The sequence below is a fragment of the Tetrao urogallus genome (genome assembly GCF_951394365.1).
Source record: "Tetrao urogallus genome assembly, chromosome: 31".
Lineage (NCBI taxonomy): Eukaryota > Metazoa > Chordata > Aves > Galliformes > Phasianidae > Tetrao > Tetrao urogallus.
This window is the reverse complement of record NC_136844.1, coordinates 894,761-916,111: the sequence shown is the minus strand read 5'-3', so window position 1 is coordinate 916,111 and position 21,351 is coordinate 894,761. Positions and strand designations below refer to the sequence as shown.

The 21,351-nt window shown below is 52.3% G+C and overlaps 2 protein-coding genes across 2 annotated transcripts; both read right to left on the bottom strand.

Annotated features, from left to right (window-relative positions):
* Positions 1–368: 368 nt before the first annotated feature.
* CELA1 (chymotrypsin like elastase 1) lies at positions 369–4,600 on the bottom strand (the record flags this gene model as incomplete). The annotated part of the gene is made up of 8 exons (XM_079547826.1): positions 369–380; positions 854–1,003; positions 1,078–1,223; positions 2,182–2,318; positions 3,008–3,133; positions 3,919–4,019; positions 4,377–4,459; positions 4,561–4,600. 8 exons carry the CDS (start codon positions 4,598–4,600, stop codon positions 369–371), a joined length of 795 nt encoding a protein of 264 aa, XP_079403952.1.
* Positions 4,601–9,953: 5,353 nt separating this feature from the next.
* Positions 9,954–21,028, bottom strand: GALNT6 (polypeptide N-acetylgalactosaminyltransferase 6; the record flags this gene model as incomplete). The annotated part of the gene is made up of 10 exons (XM_079547728.1): positions 9,954–10,067; positions 11,554–11,706; positions 12,233–12,334; positions 13,982–14,113; positions 15,022–15,222; positions 15,314–15,431; positions 17,494–17,728; positions 17,850–17,999; positions 19,238–19,410; positions 20,541–21,028. The coding sequence occupies 10 exons, from the start codon at positions 21,026–21,028 to the stop codon at positions 9,954–9,956; spliced, it is 1,866 nt and encodes a 621-aa protein (XP_079403854.1).
* Positions 21,029–21,351: the final 323 nt, after the last annotated feature.

The window sequence follows — 21,351 nt, the reverse complement described above, 5'->3', positions numbered from 1 at the left end:
TTCCCCTGACAGCTTCCTGCTCCTCAGGGGAGCAGTTTTTCCCTTCTTTCATCCAAGGACACTTCGGCTTTCCAGGCCTGGTTGTTTTTTCCAAGACTCTGTGCAAGGCAGAAGGGGGCCTGGCCAAAGGGAACCTGACAAAAAGGATACTGCAAATGATGAGATTGGAGAAGAATTGCCTGAACGCAGGCAAAAGAAGTGGGGCAGGGCATCCCCAGCCTTGCTGAGGAGAAACAACAGCCAGCACGTTCTCGCTGAAGAACACAGTTTATTGATGCTAGCTTTGAGACATAAATGTCCCCAGCTGAAATGCTCTATGTCCACATTCACAGCTGGGGTTGGGGTTCTCCTCCTCCTGCTGCTTTGTTCTAAGAGATCACCTGGAGGGAGAACGAGGAGTGTAACCCCACAAATCCGCAGCACTCCCATTGAGTCGCTAGCATGGCCCTAATGGGTGCTGCACACCCCACTGAGTGCTCCATGCCCCATTGGGTGCCCTATTCCTCGTTGGGTGCTCCATTCCCCATTGGATACTCCATCCCTGTTGAGTACTTCACACCCCACTGGATGCTCTATTCCCCACTGGTTGTTCCATTTCCCTTGGAGTTCTCCACTCTCTGTTGGGTGTTCCACATCCCACTGGGTGCTCCATTCCCCATCGGGTTCTCCATTCCCCACTGGGTGCTCCATTCCCCATTGGGTTCTCCATTCCTCACTGGGTGCTCTATTCCCCATCGGGTTCTCCATTTCCCCTTGGGTGCTCCACGCCTTCCCAGTGGGTGGAGAAGCCATGCAAGCCCCCTTCACACGACCCCATTGGAAAAAACAAAACCCTTCCACCCCGTCTCCTTACGCCGGATATCCAGGAGATGTAGGCAGAGACGCGGGTGAAGACGGTGGGCTTGTTGCGCGTGTTGCAGCCCAAGCTGGAGACGAAGCTGGTGATGCCGTGCACTTGGTACACCCCATTAACTTCACAGTTCAGGGGGCCTCCCGAGTCGCCCTATGGAGGGGCACCCATCAGAGTGGGGCTGTAACAGGGCTGGGGGTTGAGGCAGTGAGGTGACAGGGCTGTACCTGGCAGCCGGCGCGCACGCCGTCCCCGCCGGCACAGATCATGGTGTTCTTGACAGTGGAGCCCCAGTAGGAGGACCTGGAGCAGGTGCTGTAGCTCACGACGGGCAGGTACGCCTGCTGCAGCACGCTCGACAGCTGCCCATTGGCTGCAAGTGACCAAGGGTCCATTAAAACCCATAGATCCCATAACACCCCCCAAAATATTTGCACGGCAGCATCCAACCTTGAGCATCCCATAGAACCTCTGAAAATATTTGCACGACAACATCCATCCCACGGGGGACCTCATCCCATGTCCAAAAGTGATTAACCTCCTCCATTTTCCCACATCCTTAATGAATTTTCATGAGCCCTGTAAAACTCCTCAATATTTTTTGCATGACCTCATCCAACCTTGAGCATCCCCACGTCTTGTAGGACTTCAACCCACTTCCAAAAAGGATTTACCTCCTCCATTTCCCCATTTTGTTAGGGGATTTTGGTGAGCTCTATAAAACACCCCAAAATACGTTCATGACCGCATCCAACCTTAGGCACCCCACAAAATCTCCCCAGATATTTGCATGACCACATCCATCCCTTATAGGACGCCTTGTAGGACTTCAACCCACTTCCAGGAACGATTAACCTCTCCCATTTTTCCCACATTTTTAGTGAATTTTAGCAAGATCTGGAAGACCCCCCCAAAATTTTGCATGACCGCATCCAACCCTGAGCATCTTCATGTCTTGTGGGACCTCAACCCCCTTCCAAAAAGGATTTACCTCCCCTCTTTCCCCATGTTTTCAGTAGATTTTGATGAGTTCCGTAAAACCCCCCCAGTACATTTCATGATCCCATCCAACCATGAGCATCTCCTTGCCTTGTAGGGTCTCAATTCGCTTCCAGAGAGGACGAACCTCCCCCATTTTCCCACATTTTTGGGATTTTTGTTGATCCCCACAAAACTCCCCATTACATTCGCACCACCAAATCCGTCCCCACGCACAACGCCTCGTGGGACCTCAACCCACTTCCAAAACCTGACAAGCAACCCCAGTTCCCTAAAATCTTCAGGGATTTGGGGATGAGTGTCCCTGGGACGCCCGTGTCGGTGGCACTCACTGCGGGTCAGCCCCCAGCCGCTGATGTAGCAGGGGTAGTTGTTGGACAGCACTGTGTCCTGGCTGGGCAGCACCGCCAGCTGCACGTAGCTGTTGAGCGTGGCAGAACCCGACAGGCGGAGCAGCGCGATGTCGTAGCTGTGGGGAATCACAGAATCACAGCATTGTAGGGGTTGGAAGGGACCTCCAGACATCATCGAGTCCAACCCCTGCCAAAGCAGGTTCCCTACAGCAGGTCACACAGGGAGGCATCCAGGCAGGTCTTGAACATCTCCAGAGCAGGAGACTCCACCACCTCCCTGGGCAGCCTGTTCCAGTGAACAGTGGGACCCATGGAGACACATTGGGACCCATAGAGACATGTTGGGACCCATAGAGACACGTTGGGACCCATAGAGACATGTTGGGACCCATAGACTCCCCCACCTCCCTGTGCAGCCTGTTCCAGTGCTCCGTCACCTCACTGTACAGCCGTTCCTTCGCACATTGGTGCAGAACTTCCTATGCTGCAGTTTCTGGCCGTTTCCCCTCGTCCTGTCTCCACTCCCCACTGAAAAGAGTCCAGCCTCGCCGTGCTGCCCCCCACACCTCAGATATTCATAGACCTGGATCAGGTCCCCTCTCAGTCTTCTTTTCTCCAGGCTGAACAGACCCAGATCACTCAGCCTTTCCTCATCCTCCATCATCTCCATCATCCTCAGGAGAGATGCTCCAGGCCCCTCACCATCTTTGTGGGGAGGATGCGCAGGGCGCTGTAGAGCACATGGAGAAACCCCCATCCCCCTGCAGCTCTCCCTCCTGACGACCCCCCTCCCCGGGTGCGTTACCCAGCTGCCACGTTGTTGGAGTTCCAGTTGGGGTGGATGTGGATGCTGCTGACGCTGAAGGTCTGCTCGGTGCCCTCGCTCTGGTAGATGTTGTGGTCACCGGCGACGACGCGGTAATTCAGGTTACTGCAAAAAGAGCACAGGATCAGGACCCACGCTGCCATTGCTTCGAGGGTTAACGCAACAGGACTGAGGAAGTGACTTGGCTTTGATGAACAGACTCAACGGAGAATAATCAAATCCCGTTTTTAACTCAACGTTTCTCATGTATACATTCATGCTTTCTCTGTGTGTGCAATAGAAACTTCTAATTCTTTATTGGCACCATGGACACAGGGATAGAAAGGAGGAATAATAATCCTATGGTTCTATGATCTTTCAGAACCCTTCCAGCCCAATGTTCTCTGGTTCTATGATCTTTCAGGACCCTTCCAGCCCAACATTCTCTGGTTCTATGATCTTTCAGGACCCTTCCAGCCCAATATTCTCTGGTTCTATGATCTTTCAGGACCCTTCCAGCCCAATATTCTCTGGTTCTATGATCTTTCAGGACCCTTCCAGCCCAATGTTCTCTGGTTCTATGATCTTTCAGGACCCTTCCAGCCCAATATTCTCTGGTTCTATGATCTTTCAGGACCCTTCCAGCCCAATGTTCTACGGTTATGGTTCTACGATCTCTAGGGGTTCTTCCAGCCTGACCATCCTATGGTTCCATAGGGAAGAGTCATCCATACAAGAAGGTGCTTGCAGGGATCATTCTCCTCACTGGAAAGATCAGCAAAGACCCCCAGTCCTTAACAGAAAGGACTGCCACTCTCTGGGTGGGGACAGCTAATTTTTTCTTTTTTTTTCTTTTTTTTGATGGAAAAATGGCACTTTCAGGGGACAGTGGGGCTCCCACGGCTGCTCACCTGTCTACGCAGTGGGCTGCTGTCATCACCCAGTTCTGTCGGATGAGGGACCCTCCACAGGTGTGGTGCCAGCTGCCCCCGGAGTAATACTGGAGGGAGATCTGGGGGGAAACAGCACAGGGTGAGATGTGAAAACAGGAGCTCCCAGGGGGTGGGAACACAAAGGGGACAGGAAACCCAAAGGGGATGGGAGACCCAAGGGGAAGAGAGCCTGAAAGGGACAGGAGACCCATGGAGATGGGAGACCCAAGGAGGCAGGGATAAGATACCCAAGGGGATGGGAACTCCGAGGGAACAGAAGAACCAAGGGGATGGGATACCCAGAAGGGATGGGAGCCCGAAGGAGATGGGAGCCCTGAGGGGATGGGATGCCCAAGGAGATGGGAGATCCAAAGGGATGGGAGACCAAATAGGATGGAATCCCACTGGGTTCATCACCAGTCCCCAACACAACCCACCTGTGAGGGCCAAGCATGTGATTGCGCCTCGGTCCCCCCAACCACACGTTGCATCCCACCAGAACCCGGCTCTGCATGGCATCCTGTGGGGAAGGGACAGTGACAGCCGTGCACCCATTGCTCCCTGGAGCCCCAAATCTGTGAGCTCATTAGCAGCTAACGAGCCCTGGGCACAGGAACTCACCACACAGCGCGAGGGCAGCGAGGAGCAGGAGCTGCAGCATGGTGACAGCGTGGCCAAGACTTCACCTCACGCTGCTTTATAGGGGATGAGGAGGAGGTATGGGAGCCCCACAGGTGGCCTGGCCCTATCAAGCAGCCTTGGTCCCTTTTCCAAAACACACATGGCCATGAAAGTCGGGAGCCAAGAGCTAAAAGTAGCCTCAGTGCAAGCAATCTGCAGTAAACTCGTTTATTTTAATCCATTTTTCACAATGGGGGCAGGATGTGCTCACCTGGCTTCAGCTATCAGCACAGAGCACCTGCACGGCCATATCTTGACTTCGGGGGGCTCAGGATTGCCATGGGTAGAACTGGGTTGTGCCTCTGCTGTGTGTGCCCTTCTGTGCTGACAAAAACAAAGAGGTGATTAATCAGAGACAATTTTTCCCCATGAAACCTCACGTTTTCTACCTCTGTGTATTCGTTGAGCAGAAATATTTCGGTCTGTCACAAAGAAACTGACTTTTGGCAAAATGAATAAAGAAAAAGGAATCCAGCCCATGTATATTTTCTGCCTGTTAGAAATTAATGGAGGCTGTTCTGGGGTCCTTTGGCAATGGCACGCTTCTGGCAGGGCGTAATCCAAGTGAAGGGTGGACAGTTGGGTGGAGGAGGGGTTGGTTGGATGGTTCGGGTGGTGAGGGGTGGTGACCCCCAGGCCTGTCTTCAATGTCTTTAACAGTGACATCAGTGGTGTGCCCTCAGAACGCTGGCAGATGGCACTGAGCTGAGTGGTGCAGTTGGTATGGCAGAAGGAGCTATCCTATGGTTCTGTGATCTTTAAGGACCTTTCCAACTAAACCGCACCAACATTCCATGATCTTTCAGGACCCTTTCAATCTAATTATCCTATGGTTCTGTGATCTTTAAGCAAAATTCTAACTCAATCATCCAATGGTTCCGTGACCTTTCAGGACCCTTCCAACCCCACTATTCTATGGTTCCGTGACCTTTCAGGACCCTTCCAACCCCACTATTCTATGGTTCCATGACCTTTCAGGACCCTTCCAGCCCCACTATTCTATGGTTCCGTAACTTTTCAGGACCCTTCCAACCCCACTATTCTATGGTTCCATGACCTTTCAGGACCCTTCCAACCCCACTATTCTATGGTTCCATGACCTTTCAGGACCCTTCCAACCCAATAATCCTATGGTTCCGTGACCTTTCAGGACCCTTCCAACCCCACTATTCTATGGTTCCGTGACCTTTCAGGACCCTTCCAACCCCACTATTCTATGGTTCCATGACCTTTCAGGACCCTTTCAATCTAATTATCCTATGGTTCCGTGACCTTTCAGGACCCTACCAGCCCCACTATTCTATGGTTCCATGACCTTTCAGGACCCTTCCAACCCCACTATTCTATGGTTCCATGACCTTTCAGGACCCTTCCAACCCCACTATTCTATGGTTCCGTGACCTTTCAGGACCCTTCCAACCCCACTATTCTATGGTTCCGTGACCTTTCAGGACCCTTCCAACCCCACTATTCTATGGTTCCGTGACCTTTCAGGACCCTTCCAACCCAATAATCCTATGGTTCCGTGACCTTTCAGGACCCTTCCAACCCCACTATTCTATGGTTCCGTGACCTTTCAGGACCCTTCCAACCCCACTATTCTATGGTTCCGTGACCTTTCAGGACCCTTCCAACCCCACTATTCTATGGTTCCGTGAACTTTCAGGACCCTTCCAACGCAATAATCCTATGGTTCCGTGACCTTTCAGGACCCTTCCAACCCCACTATTCTATGGTTCCGTGACCTTTCAGGACCCTTCCAGCCCCACTATTCTATGGTTCCGTGACCTTTCAGGACCCTTCCAACCCCACTATTCTATGGTCCCGTGACCTTTCAGGACCCTTCCAACCCAACAATCCTATGGTTCCGTGACCTTTCAGGACCCTTCCAACCCCACTATTCTATGGTTCCGTGACCTTTCAGGACCCTTCCAACCCAACAATCCTATGGTTCCGTGACCTTTCAGGACCCTTCCAACCCAATAATCCTATGGTTCCGTGACCTTTCAGGACCCTTCCAACCCAACAATCCTATGGTTCCGTGACCTTTCAGGACCCTTCCAACCCCACTATTCTATGGTCCCGTGACCTTTCAGGACCCTTCCAACCCCACTATTCTATGGTTCCATGACCTTTCAGGACCCTTCCAACCCCACTATTCTATGGTTCCGTGACCTTTCAGGACCCTTCCAACCCCACTATTCTATGGTTCCATGACCTTTCAGGACCCTTCCAACCCCACTATTCTATGGTTCCGTAACTTTTCAGGACCCTTCCAACCCCACTATTCTATGGTTCCATGACCTTTCAGGACCCTTCCAACCCAATAATCCTATGGTTCCGTGACCTTTCAGGACCCTTCCAACCCCACTATTCTATGGTTCCGTGACCTTTCAGGACCCTTCCAGCCCCACTATTCTATGGTTCCGTGACCTTTCAGGACCCTTCCAACCCCACTATTCTATGGTTCCGTGACCTTTCAGGACCCTTCCAACCCCACTATTCTATGGTTCCGTGACCTTTCAGGACCCTTCCAACCCAACAATCCTATGGTTCCATGACCTTTCAGGACCCTTCCAACCCCACTATTCTATGGTTCCGTGACCTTTCAGGACCCTTCCAACCCCACTATTCTATGGTTCCGTGACCTTTCAGGGCCCTTCCAACCCCACTATTCTATGGTTCCGTGACCTTTCAGGACCCTTCCAACCCCACTATTCTATGGTTCCATGACCTTTCAGGACCCTTCCAACACCACTATTCTATGGTTCCATGACCTTTCAGGACCCTTCCAACCCAATAATCCTATGGTTCCGTGACCTTTCAGGACCCTTCCAACCCCACTATTCTATGGTTCCGTGACCTTTCAGGACCCTTCCAACCCCACTATTCTATGGTTCCGTGACCTTTCAGGACCCTTCCAACCCAACAATCCTATGGTTCCATGACCTTTCAGGACCCTTCCAACCCCACTATTCTATGGTTCCGTGACCTTTCAGGACCCTTCCAACCCCACTATTCTATGGTTCCGTGACCTTTCAGGACCCTTCCAACCCCACTATTCTATGGTTCCGTGACCTTTCAGGACCCTTCCAACCCAACAATCCTATGGTTCCATGACCTTTCAGGACCCTTCCAACCCCACTATTCTATGGTTCCGTGACCTTTCAGGACCCTTCCAACCCCACTATTCTATGGTTCCGTGACCTTTCAGGACCCTTCCAACCCCACTATTCTATGGTTCCGTGACCTTTCAGGACCCTTCCAACCCAATAATCCTATGGTTCCGTGACCTTTCAGGACCCTTCCAACCCAACAATCCTATGGTTCCGTGACCTTTCAGGACCCTTCCAACCCCACTATTCTATGGTCCCGTGACCTTTCAGGACCCTTCCAACCCCACTATTCTATGGTTCCATGACCTTTCAGGACCCTTCCAAACCCACTATTCTATGGTTCCGTGACCTTTCAGGACCCTTCCAACCCCACTATTCTATGGTTCCGTGACCTTTCAGGACCCTTCCAACCCCACTATTCTATGGTTCCGTAACTTTTCAGGACCCTTCCAACCCCACTATTCTATGGTTCCATGACCTTTCAGGACCCTTCCAACCCAATAATCCTATGGTTCCGTGACCTTTCAGGACCCTTCCAACCCCACTATTCTATGGTTCCGTGACCTTTCAGGACCCTTCCAGCCCCACTATTCTATGGTTCCGTGACCTTTCAGGACCCTTCCAACCCCACTATTCTATGGTTCCGTGACCTTTCAGGACCCTTCCAACCCCACTATTCTATGGTTCCGTGACCTTTCAGGACCCTTCCAACCCAATAATCCTATGGTTCCGTGACCTTTCAGGACCCTTCCAACCCCACTATTCTATGGTTCCGTGACCTTTCAGGACCCTTCCAACCCCACTATTCTATGGTTCCATGACCTTTCAGGACCCTTCCAACCCAACAATCCTCTATTTCTATTCTATGGGAGTAGCAGCACTCAGGTTTTGCTCCTCCAACAGAGTGGCCACAGGAAAACAGCAGTGGGCACACGTCCCAGATTCCATGGGCACAAGAGAAAAAAAAAGAAATAGGAAAGAAAAGAACACAGCTGTCACATTTCTGCTCTTGTCACTGTAGAAAACATGAGGTTTCATGGGGAAAAATTGTCTTTGATTAATCACCTCTTTGTTTTTATCAGCACAGAAGGGCACACACAGCAGAGGCACAACCCAGTTCTACCCATGGCAAACCTGAGCCTCCAGAAGTCAACACCTTATTGCCAGAATGGGGTTCCAAGGGAGCATTTGAGCTGCAGATAATGAAGAGGACTTCCAGGGCAATGGAATCAGAGCAGGGCTGGGGACTCGGGGGCAGTTCTGGGAGAGGAAACAGAGCCGAGACGGGGTCTGTAAAATAAATCATCTCTTTATTTCAGGTCACGTACCCAAAGGTGGACCCTCCCCATCCATTTAGAGGAGGAGCTTTCCCCAACTATCAATGAAACGGTACCAAAATTGGGGTGGGGGGAGAAGTGGGGCTGGGAAACAGCAGGGACTGTGGTTGGGTGGCCCCAGCATAGCACCCAGGAGCCCCCCACAGCCCTGCCCCTTCCTCCTGCTCAGCACGAGGACCAATGGAACCACCCCAAGAAACAACAACATCATAATGACCAAAATAATAGCAACAACAACCCTCTAATGTTTCCCCTACAATCAAGGCTGGGATTTAAGGCAGGTGGCCCCACAGAGCTGCCTGAGGTCCCTCTCCCCGACCGCGAGTGGGGACACTGGATGCTGCTGTGGGGCTGGGTCCCGGCAGCCACCCCATACATCCCAGCTCCTCCCTATGGGCTGAGCCCCTGGTCCATCTCCCACAGCCGGGCCAACCCCACTGCCCTCCTCAGATATGGGGAAGGGGCACATGTGGGGCAGCTGTGACAGCTTCTGGAATGCCCCAAGGGCAAGTTTGGAGTCTCTTTGATGAGCCCAGCATGAGTCCAGCATCATCTCTCCCATCCAGGCACTAAAACGCAGCACTGGGCTCCTCCACGGCCCCTTTCAGGGTTCCTCCACGACCCCACTTTGGGGTTCCTCCACGCCCCCTCTTTGGAGCTTCTCACATTATCACCCCGCCTCCACAGGGTTTGCAAAAGGCATAGGGCTGAGTTCAAGGCCAGACGTGAATTGCAGCATATTTAAGGCGTTTTGCTTCTTTTAAATTAAAAAAAAAAAAAAAAAAAAAAGATGATAATATTAAAAAAAATAATAATAATAAGGAGGGGAAAGAGTTGGCTGCCAGTGCCCTGAGCGTGGCTGGGTCCCGGTGTGCTGCCGTTAGGTGAAGGACCAGAGCTGGTGGAGGTCCGAGGGGTCGCAGGGGGCCATGGCCGGGTGCTTGCCACGTGCTGTCAGGCACATCCGGGATGCGTGGTTCTTAATGAGGTGCTCCTGGATTGAGAGGGAGAAAAACAGAGTCTGCTCAGCTCAGCCCTAAAGATGCGAGCATCAATAGCACGACAAAGGGATGCAGCACCGAGTGCTGTGTGGGGATGCAGCAGTGCATGGTGCAGGGATGCTGCAAGTGTGCAGTGAGGGGATGCAGCAATGAGCCCACGGTGCAGGGCTCCAGCACTGAGTGCGTGGTGTGGGGATGCAGCACTGAGAGTACAGCATGGAGATGCAGCAACAAATGCGCTGTGTGGGTTTGCAGCACTGAGCAATAGTGCAAGGAATGCAGCACGGAGTGCACAGTGCTGTGGCATCAAGCGCACGGTGCTGGGATGCAATCGTGCATGGCCCAGGGATGCAGCAGCAAGTGCAGGGCTGCAATCAAGAGCAAAGCAAGGGGACACAGCACCGAGCACAAAGCACTGCGCAAAGCTGCAGCACCGAGTGCACGAAGCAGGGATGCAGCACCGTATGTGCAGCAATGGGGTGCAGCAAGTGCATGGTGCTGGGGTGCAGCACCAAACGTGCAGTGCCAGCATGCAGCAGCAAGCACTCAATGCAGGGATGCTCCGAGTGCATGGTGGTGGGATGCAGCCCCGAGTGCAAGGCACCGTGCAGGTAATGCAGCACCAAATGCACAGCACAGGGGGGCTCCAAGCACACAGTGCAGGGATGCAGCATCAAGTGCACAGTGTGGGAATGCAACACACAGCGCAGAACAAGGATGTGGGTGAGTGCACAGCCCAGAGTTGCAGCACCACTTGCTCCGTGTGTGGATGCAGCACGGAGTGCGCAGTGCAAGATGGCACTGGGTGCCAGAGTGCAGAACCACAGAGCAGGGGCGCATCGAGTGCTTGGTGCTGGGGTGCTCTGAGTGCACAGTGCTGGGATGCATCACGGTGCTGGAGTGCTCTGAGTGCATCATGGTGCTGGGATGCAATGAGTGCATTATGGTTCTAGGGTGCAATGTGGTGCTGGGATGCATTGCAGTGCTGGGATGCTCTGAGTGCATCATGGTGCTGGAGTGCAATATGGTGCTGAGGTGCAATATGGTGCTGAGGTGCATTGCAGTGCTGGGATGTGCTGGGATGCTCTGAGTGCATGGTGCTGGAGTGCTCTGAGCGCGTTATGGTGCTGGGGTGCAATATGGTGCTGGAATGCATTGCAGTGCTGGGGTGCTCTGAGTGCATCACGGTGCTGGGGTGCAACACGGTGCTGAGGTGCACTGTGGTGTTGAGATGCTCTGAGTGCATCACGGTGCTGGGGTGCAATATGGTGCTGGGGTGCATCGAGTGCATCATGGTGCTGGGATGCATCGAGTGCAAAGTGCTGAGATGCTCTGAGTGCATCATGGTGCTGGGGTGCACTGCGATGCTGGAGTGCACTGTGGTGTTGGGATGCTCTGAGTGCATCATGGTGCTGGGATGCACCGAGTGCACAGCTTGGGGATGCTCTGAGCACAGGGGATGTTTGCAGTGCTGCTCACCTGCGTCAGCTCCCACTCCTCATCGGGGGGCACACGCATGGGCTGCCCACGGAAGCTGCACTCCCCGAGCTGCACCGGCCCGGCGCCCGCCCGCAGGCACAGCTGTTTGCCCACGTTGTGCCGCAGGTCCCGCTGAGTTGTGTACTCAAAATACTGCAGGGGGAGAGAGCAGAAATGGAGGAGGGGGGCTCAGCAGCCATGTGAGAGGCAGGGATGAGCCCTCGGGGCAGGGGAGCGCTCAATAAAGGAGACCTTTGGGGGGCGAGGGGGGGAAAAAAATAGCCTGTAGGGGTGAGGAACCATTCAGAGGGGGGGAAATAATGATAAAACAGTCCTTGGGGGGGGAAGATGAGAAAATAGCTCTGGGGAGGGAAGGGATAAGAGTGCCTTCAAAGTGGGAGCAGCTGAAAGAACCCTCAGTGTGTGGGGAAATGCAATGAAATAAACCTCGGGGGGGGGGGGAGGAATGGACAAAGCAGCTCTCAGAGCTGGGATGGGAAGTGATAGGAAAGAGATTGGGGGGGGGGGGGGAGAGGGGGTAAAACGACCCCGGGGGGGGGGGGATGAAGGGATAAAAGAGCACTGGGGGGGGGGGGGGGGGCAGTGATAAAACGGCCCTCGGGTGGCGGCTTGGGGGCAGGGGGGCAACGAAGAGCTGCGGGGGCAGCGCTGGGCCCACCTGGTTGCCCCCCATCCCGTGGCAGGGATACGTGATGAGCGGCTTCCCGCCGTGGTTGTTCTCCCCGACGTCCAGGCAGCTGTTGGTGCCCTCGTTCTTAATCTGCACGGGAAAAATAAGAAGAATTACTAATTAATAATAATACTCATAATTTTTGGTTCCGATTAAAAGAATTAAAATGAAAAAGAAAAAAAAATCATAGAAAGATTAAAAAAAAATAAAAGGCATAAAATCGATGGAATCTGTAAAAGTAAAAAGGTAAAATAGAAGATATGATAATAAATATGTTTAATTAAAAATTTATATTTATTATATAGATTTATTAACATATATAATAATAATAATAAATAGCAATAACAATAAAAATATATATTTATTATATATATCATTATTAAATATTAATTATTAATTATTTATAATTAATAATTGTTAATTATTTATTTATTATTTATTTATTATTTATGAAATATATATTATGGATATATATTTATTATTTATATATTTATATATATTAAATATATATGTATAAATATATATAATAAATATATAAGATATATAATATATTTATTAAAAATATATATTTATAATATGTATTTATATTTATATATAATTATAAATAATTAAAATATATAAAAGAAAAAAAGAAAAAACTGTATTTTTAAAAATTAAAAAGTTTTTTTCTTTTAAGTCTACAATTAAAAAAGTTTAAAAAATAAAAAGCGTACAATTAAAGGAAATAAAAAAATGAAAAATAAAAAAAAATGCACGATTTAAAATGAAATTAAAGAAATTCGAGAAGTAAAAAAAAATATGTGAATTAAAAAATAAAAATAAAACAATATGCATAAAATTAAAAATAAAATAAAATTAGAAAATATATTAAAAATAAAAAAATAAAAATGAAATTAAAAATATATAAAATTAAAAATATAAAAATAAAAATATATAAAATAAAAATAATATAATAGAAAATGCATAAAACTAAAAAAAAGTAAAAATAAAATATAACAGAAAATGCATAAAATAAAAAATTATAATGCATAAAATAAAAAAATAAAATTAAAAAATAAAAAAGAAAGCAGAAGTTAGAAATATATAAAATTAAAAAGTAAAATTAAAAAAGGTTAAAAAAATCTAAAAATTACAAAAAAAAATCACAAAAAAATCTAAAAATCTCAAAAAAATATAAAATAAAAAAATTAAAAACATACAAAATAAAATAATATAAAATAAATTTAAAAAATTTTTAAAAAGGTGAAAACGCATAAAATTTAAAAATTTAAAAAAACTTTAAAAAAGCGTAAAATTAAAAAAAAAAAAGGAAAAAATATTAAGAAATAATTTAAAAAAATAATAATAAAAAAACCAAACGCCCCCAAACCCGCAAACCAGCCCCACCAAGGTTTCCCGTCGGATCGCAGCCTGGCGCTGCTTTGGCTCCGCTCCTTTCCAGGCCGCGGTGCGAAACGCCCGGAGCGACGCCGCCCGACGGCGGGAGGGGAGGAAAGGTTGAGGAAATGGAAGGTGAGAAAAACAGAAGCGGGTGCAGAGGCGGGGCTGAGCCCTGCTGTCAGCGCCAGCGGCGGGCCGCCGATGCCCGGCTGTGCGCAGCGATGGCACGGAGCTCCGCCGAGCGCTCGCATCTTCCTCCCCATTGAGGCCACACGACGTCCCTGGGGGCCCCCAAACCAGCTCTGCTGGATTCCAGCTCCCAGCTGAAGCAAAAACCCGCCGCCTTCCTGCACTTACTGCTCCGTAGAAGGTGGGGTTGAGGTCGGGGACGAACATCTCGGGGTAGACGTTCTGCAGGTACCAGGTGAAGTTCTTGCAGTGCAGCCGCTCCCTCAGCCTGCGCCGTTCTGCAATGTCACCATACGTCTTCTATCGGCAAAGTCACGTGAGAAAATTAAACTGACCTCCGGAGCCGGCAGGAAATCCCCCCCTCCAACCCCTCATCCCCCTCCAAGGCCAAAAGCTCCGTCCTCCCCCCCATTGCAGGACCCCAATGGGCACCAGAGCAAAGCTGAGCTGTGGCAAAACATTTTGTTGGGGTTAAAAAAAAAAAAACGTGGCTAGAAAGCGTCACGGCCCAAAGGATTTATTTTCCTTGGTTGTGTTTTCCCATCTGCATTTGATTTCATTGCTCTAAGCTGAGCCTGCAGAGCTTTTGCACCTCCTGTTGATCAGACCCAAGTTCTGGGCAGGAGCTCAGACCTCAGGATCCCACAGGAGGGGCTGGAGCTGGATGGGTTTTAAGAACCCTTCCAACCCAACTGTGCTATTATTCTATGACCTTTCAGGACCCTTCCAACCCAACTATCCTATTATTCTATGACCTTTAAGGACCCTTCCAACCCAACTATGGCTCTATAATCTTTAACGACTATTCCAACCCAACAATTTCAACATTCAATGGTTCTAAGATCTTTAAGGACCCTCCCAACCCAACCATTCCAATATCCTATGGCTCTATGATCTTCAAGGACCCTTTTAACCTGACCATCCTACGGTTCAGTGATCTTCAAAGTCCCTCCCAATCCAATCAACCCATGGCTTCATGACCTTTAAGGACCCTTCCAACCCAACTATCCTATGGCTCTATGATCTTTAAGGACCCTTCCAACCCAATTATCCTATGGTTCTATGATCCTTAAGGACCCAAAGTTCAGTGATCTTCAGGGACTCTTCCAACTCAACCATCCTACAAATTCTACACTCTTTAAGGTCCCTTCCCACCCAAGCCATCCAAGGATTCTATGACAGCGAGACCACTGCCGGCGTGCAGGTACCTCTCTGGCCATCTGTGCAGCCTGTTGGTTCCTCCTGTAGAAGATCTCTTTGTAGTCATCCATCCAGACCTCAGCCAAGCGGACCTGGTTCCTGGAGATGACCTGCGTGCCCTTGGGGAAGGTGTGGGGGCTCTTGGAGCGGAAGACGTGGCCCACGACAGAGCAGGGGATGATTTCCAGCTGACCCCCACACTGCCAGACCTGCAGGGATGAGACGTGGGGGCTGAGCAGCCCCGGGATCGAGGACGTCCCCCAAAGCAGCGCTCTGAATTCTGTGCCCCCTCGGCCTCACCCTGAAAGACATTTCCACGTTCTCTCCCCCCCAGATCTCCATCTGGTCGTCGTAGGAACCGATGTGCTCAAAGTATGACCTGGAGATGGCAAAGAGACCACCGGCGAAGGTCGGGGACCTACAGGACAGGGAGAAAACATAAGGCTGGAGGGCCTCCATCTGCAGAACAGGTTAAGAAAACACCAGAACGCAGATCTGAATTTCAGGGGACACCACAGAGGGTGGCACTGGGCAGCAGCAGCCTCCCCTCAACCAGCTGCGTGCCAGCCCCAGATGTGATCCCTCGTGCTCCCATGGCCACAGCAGAGGGCACCACGGGGACGGAGCCACTGCCAGCAGGGGACAGCAGGAACACAGGGCAGCATGGCAGCCTCACTCTGTCGCCTCAGGATCCAGGGCAAAGCACGGTGGATGTGATTACAGAAAACCTATCGCAGCAAAGAAAGGCAGAGATTAGCTCGGTGACCAGGCACCCCATTCACTCCTCTGGCTTTTCTAATCTGCTCCATCTGATCTTTAGAAGAGGGAGGCTGGAACAGAAACTTGCTTTTATTCAAGGGGGAGAAAAAAAATAATAAAATATGAGGACAAAAAGGAGCTCGCTGAACAGCCACGTTCCTGCAGAGAGGAGCGGGGAGAGATGAGACACTGCTGGGAGCCAGCACAGCTCACAGAGAAAGGGACCTTTATTGGGGCCAGGACGTCTCCCGGGTGACCTCTGCACAAAGCCAGTCCTGCTGGACAGGATGCAGCCGCAGCCAAACACAGTGTCAGGTATCCCCACACGGCTCTGTGGGAGGAACCCCATTGCCAAGGCGGGGACACCGGGCTCCCAGAGCCGAGGCTGTCAGTGGGCAGTTATGTTGTTATTATTTTTAGTTTTTATTTCATTTTTCCTAGGAGAAAGCCCGTTTCTCTGGATGCTTTCTGTCAGCTCCTGCAGCACACAGCTCCGTGGCACTGTTGGTGTTTTCACAGCTTAACCACCAGCTGCATGGAGCAATGGTGGGGTGAACAACAGATCGACTTCGGGGGGCACAAACCAACACCTCAAGCATCCTTCCTGCACCTGCTGGTGTCCCTGTCTGCTTGCTGTGGGCTCAGCTTGCTGCCTGCAGCCAATGCTGCAAATCTGCTGCAAACAGCCCCAGCACACCCAGCAAAGGGTTTGTTTTTGCTGCACAACCCCATGGGGAGCAGGGAGCTCTGCAGCCGTGCTCACCCACTGCAGCCTGCAAACAGGGCAGCGTGCCTTGGTGCTGGGGGGCTTCTTTGCTTGCAAAATTGGGTTGGAAGGAAAAAAAAAAAAAAAAAAAAAAAGAAAATCAGTGCAGCCAACCCACAGGTAGCATCCTGCTTACCGCTCTGCCAGCTCAGCACCACCCCATGCCCAGGTAGCGGGCTCTGAGTGCAGGAAGAGAAAAGGCAGCAATTAATCCCTTAACGAGAGACTTTGCAAGAACTGAGATTTAGCTGGATCTGGAAGCAACTGAGGAGTGCTATCCTACATTTGTGTCTGTAGATTCACCGAACCTACGCTGAGGTTTCCCTCCCTGCCCAAGCATCAGCTGCCAGAGAGCTCCTGGCCCTAGAACCCATGGGGAAACTGTGCTGGGAATGTAAAAAGGCACAAAGCAGCAAGAAAAATGACAGCTCCAGGCCCCCACCATCCCTGGAACCTCCATGGGGGGCTCACCCAACAGTTTCCTGCCGGCTTGAACTGGGTCCAGTGCTCCAGATGGGGTCTCCCCAGTGCAGAGCAGAGCAGGGAGCACCTCCTTCACCCTGCTGGCCATGCTCTGTGCAGTGCCCCACAGGGAACCATTGGCCCTCTTGGCCACTGGGGCTGGCTCGTGGTCAACCACTGGCCAACTGTTGGCCAACCATCAGTCAACCAGGACATCATTGGAGTTCTCGGCCACTGGGGCACGCTGCTAGCTCACGGTCACCCCATTTGTCAACCCTTGGTCAAAGAGAACTCCACTGGCCATCTTGGCTACCAGGACAGACTGCTCACTCATGGTCACCCTGTTGGCCAGCCAGGACCCCAAGGTCCTTCTCTGCAGCTCCTTTCCAGCAGCTCAGCCCTTGGCCCTCACTGGCATGTGCAGTTGTTCCTCCTCAGGTGTAGGGCTCTACATTGGCACAGGGAGGATGAAACACCCCATGCTCAGGCTTACTTGATGGGGACAGTCTCGTCCTTCCTCCTCTGCCTCTCACGGGGTGGCACGACCTCCCATCCAAAGGTGAGACTCCAATCGAAATTGCCCCGGCTGTGCTGCTTGCCATACTGCACTGGCTTGGAGAACTCGAAGGTGTTGAGGTCTATGGTGGTGATGTCAGGACTGACGACAGCCGTGGGCTCCTCGGCGATGCGGGACAGGAGGGGCTCCAACCACCCATGGAAGCACTCACCTGGAGCACAGGGAAGGGTGAACCGACCTCACCGGCATCGCTTCAATGGGATGCGCCAGGACTGGGGGCTGCATCCCGACCCCAGGGGCACCCAGAGGGTGGTGGGGAGGTGGACACTCACAGTGTGCATCCAGGAAGGTGAGCACCTCGCCGCTCGCCACGCTGGCTCCCAGCAACCGGGCCGTGATCAGCCCCTTCCTCTCCGCCTGCCGCACCACCCGCACAATCTGCAGCTGCTTCACATAGCGGTCCAACTCGTCCTTCAGATATTCTGGGGGAACAGAAGAGGGTGGACAGCCTCAGGGTGAGCTCAGCCCCTGCTCCTCACCCCCGCCAGCACATCGGGGTCCCCACAGCGAGGGAAGGGGCGTCCCTGCTCTCATTTGCACCCTGCAACAAGGGGGGGGGGTGACACAAGTCCTCTCCATTCCTGGAGCGTGAAGGGTTTTTGGTTGCTAAAAAAAGAACCATTATGACCAAAAAAAGATCTTTATGACCACCCAGTCCAACCATCAGCCCATCCCTACTGCATCCACTAAATCACGTTCCTAAATTGAATCATAAAGGTTGGAAAAGACCTCGAAGGTCATCCAGTCCAACCACCAACCAAACCCCACCATGCCCACCAAATGAAGTTTGCAATTTTGCCCCCACCAAGGAGTGATGGGGGGAAAAAGGGCTCTTGGCTCTGCAGTTAAAGCGCCAGTATGACTGCACAGAATTTCATCACTGAGGAATGGATGAGGAGGGCTGTCCTGGGCTCAGGTTTGGAGCAGATCCACCTAACCAAAGGAGGGGTTTGGGAAGGGATACCCAAAGAGTTCGGCAGAGAGCTGGACACCCCAGAAGAGACCCAAAATCTCAGAGGCACCCAAACCGTGTCCCCATCACAAAGTTCCTGGCTCCACGCTTGGCTTTTCCAAGAATTTCTCCTAGCATCTCCCGCCCCGCCCATGCCTGCACACAGCCAGGCCACAACTTCTTGGCCAAAACACAACCCGGATCTCACTGGGGCAGAATGGGATCCGCCACTCAGGTCACCCCGCACCGTGAGTGCACAGGGATGAGCAGTGCTCAGGGCAGAAAACCCAGCAGAGAGCAGAGTGCTGTGTGAGAAAGCACCACCACACCTCTCCCTGGGACGCTGCACGCTGAGCAACGCGTCGCCCTGCCGCAGGAGATGCTTCAGGTGCAGAAATCCCTTTATTTTCCAGGTGCAGCACACACAGCTTCACGCACCCTGGGAGGCGGAAGCAGAGCACGAGGGTAAAGTCTGCTCCTCTCCCAGCACCTTGCCGTGCCATTCGTTTGCTTTGGGTGGAACTCATTAGCGAGCCATGTAACGAGGTATGACGTGGGATGAGCAGCTGGGCTTCATCCAGATGGAATAAAAAACCCAACGGCGGCTCCAGGCAGTAGGAAACGATTCAGAAAAGCCCAGGAGCGTTTTGCTCCCCATCTTGCAGCCCCATAACAGCCCCATAACAGCCCTATAACAGCCCCACACACCGTCCGTGCTGGCGTCGTCCACCAGGATGATCTCCCTGAGCAGGGCAGCAGGCGAGGCGTGCAGGACGCTGTACACCGTGCGCAGCAGCGTGGACCACGCTTCGTTGTGGAACACGATGACGACGCTGGTGGTGGGGAGGGGAGGGCAGCGCTTGAACTTCTGGTCGATGCACCTAGGGGAGGGGAGGATAAAAAAAACCCAAAACAATAAAAGGGAAGAAAAAGCAGAATTTATCGCGGCTATGCACCAGGCATGAAGAAGCAGCGGGGTTGGCGTGCCGGAACAAAACGCCGCCGTCCCCCACCGCGGCGTTCCGCACAGGGGGGCAGCGGCACCGGCAGCCCCCGCAGCTCTGCCTCTTTGATTTCCATTGGGTTTACCTCTTTCCTCCCCCTCCCTTTGCCCCCGTCGCCTCCGGTCCAGTGAATGACATTCCCATCCCACCCCGACCCGGTGTTCCCCCTTTGTGACCGCTACACCTGCTAGGCACGGATAATCGCCGGCCGGCACGGCTTCTCCCTCCTATTCAGAGCTTTTTTTTCTCCAGGATCCCCCCCCCCCCAAACCCACCCCCGACCAGGCAGGGGTTGGGGGCACACTCTAATCCGGGCGGGCGGTGCTGAAGCCGCTTCCTTCACCCCCTGCCTGGGGCTGTTCCACTCCACTAAGAAAAGAAAAAGTCAGCTTAGGGCTGGGCTGGAAGAAAGAAGGGGAAGGGGGGAGATGCTGGAGCCTGGAGCAGGTACACAAAGAGCTGCTGTGCCATTTCACCCGCTGCAATTACAAATCAAGCATAAAGCAGAGAGAAATCGAGAAGAAATTGGGTATTCCCAAGGTGCCAGGCCCACCCAAAAGTGGTCTGCAGCCTCTTTGCTGGGCTGATGCATCTGGTGGTGCACGGCGCTGCTGCAGCACGAGGGCATGGAGCTCCTGCAACAGGCAACTGCACGGAGAGTGCATGGAGCTCATGCTATGGGCAGCTACAGAGCAAAGTCATGGATCTCATGCAACGGGGAGCTGCATGGAGCTCTTGCACCAGGCTGCTGCATAACGCATCCACAGAGCTCCTGCAATATGCTGCTGCAGAGCAAAATTGTGAAGCTCCTGTGCTGGGCTGCTGCATGGAGAGCACACGGAGCTTCTGCAACAGGCAGCTGCACAGGGAGCGCATGGAGCTCCTGCAATATGCTGCTGCAGGGCGAGGGCACGAGCTGCAGGCCCAACTCTGCTTTGATTTCCTCTTAACTTCGCCTGAACGGAGCCGAGGAGGCCGGCACACTTTTGGGAGGAGGGGGCTCTTACTCCGGGGGGCGGCTGTCGGGTCCCAGCGCACGCTGCAGGGAGATGCGGTCACTGGCGAAGGCGTTGAAGCAGTGCTTCTCGTAGCCCCGCTCCTTCTCCTTGCTCTCCTCTGCCGTCCACTGCTCTTTCTTGAAGGCTTTGCCATCAGCCCCGGGCCCGGAGGGGTCCTGGGGGGGTCGTTCCAGCAGCGGGCGCAGCTCTGCTGCCGTGTAGAAGCCGGGAGGACAGGAGCGGGAGCTGTGGGGCGGCTCCTCCGGGGGCACCGGGGCCCCGATCTGCAGCTTGGGCATGGAGTCACGGAGGTTGTGCACGGCGCCCAGCATCAGGTCGATGACCTGGTCCTTCCCATCGACGATGTTCTTCAACCAGGGCTCCTCACGCGGGTCGCCGTCCCCGACGTCCCTCTGTAGGATGAAGAGGAAGAGGAGGAAGACGGCGCCCACCAGGGCCACCTTCAGCGGGCTGTAGCGGCGGCGGAGCAGCCTCATGCTGTCTGCAGGAGCTGCGGCGCACGGCTCAGGGTCGGGGGGTCCGTGGGGGCTTCATGGCTCCGTTAACCTGGAAGGGAGAAACGCACAAGGGGTTAATTCACCCCCCCATGCAACCTGCAAAGCTGTCAGCGGAGCAGCCCGGCGTCATCGGAGAGCAGCGCCTCTCCCAGAGCTCTTCTCATCACCTGCACCTGGCAAACCCCCCCTGAAACAGCTGAAACAGGCTGAAAGGAGGCTGCAAGACGCAAACCAAACCGCCAGCCCCAGCGGTGCGACCCTGCAAGCCCTGCAGGCAGCAGAAGGATCAACGCGGTGTGCGA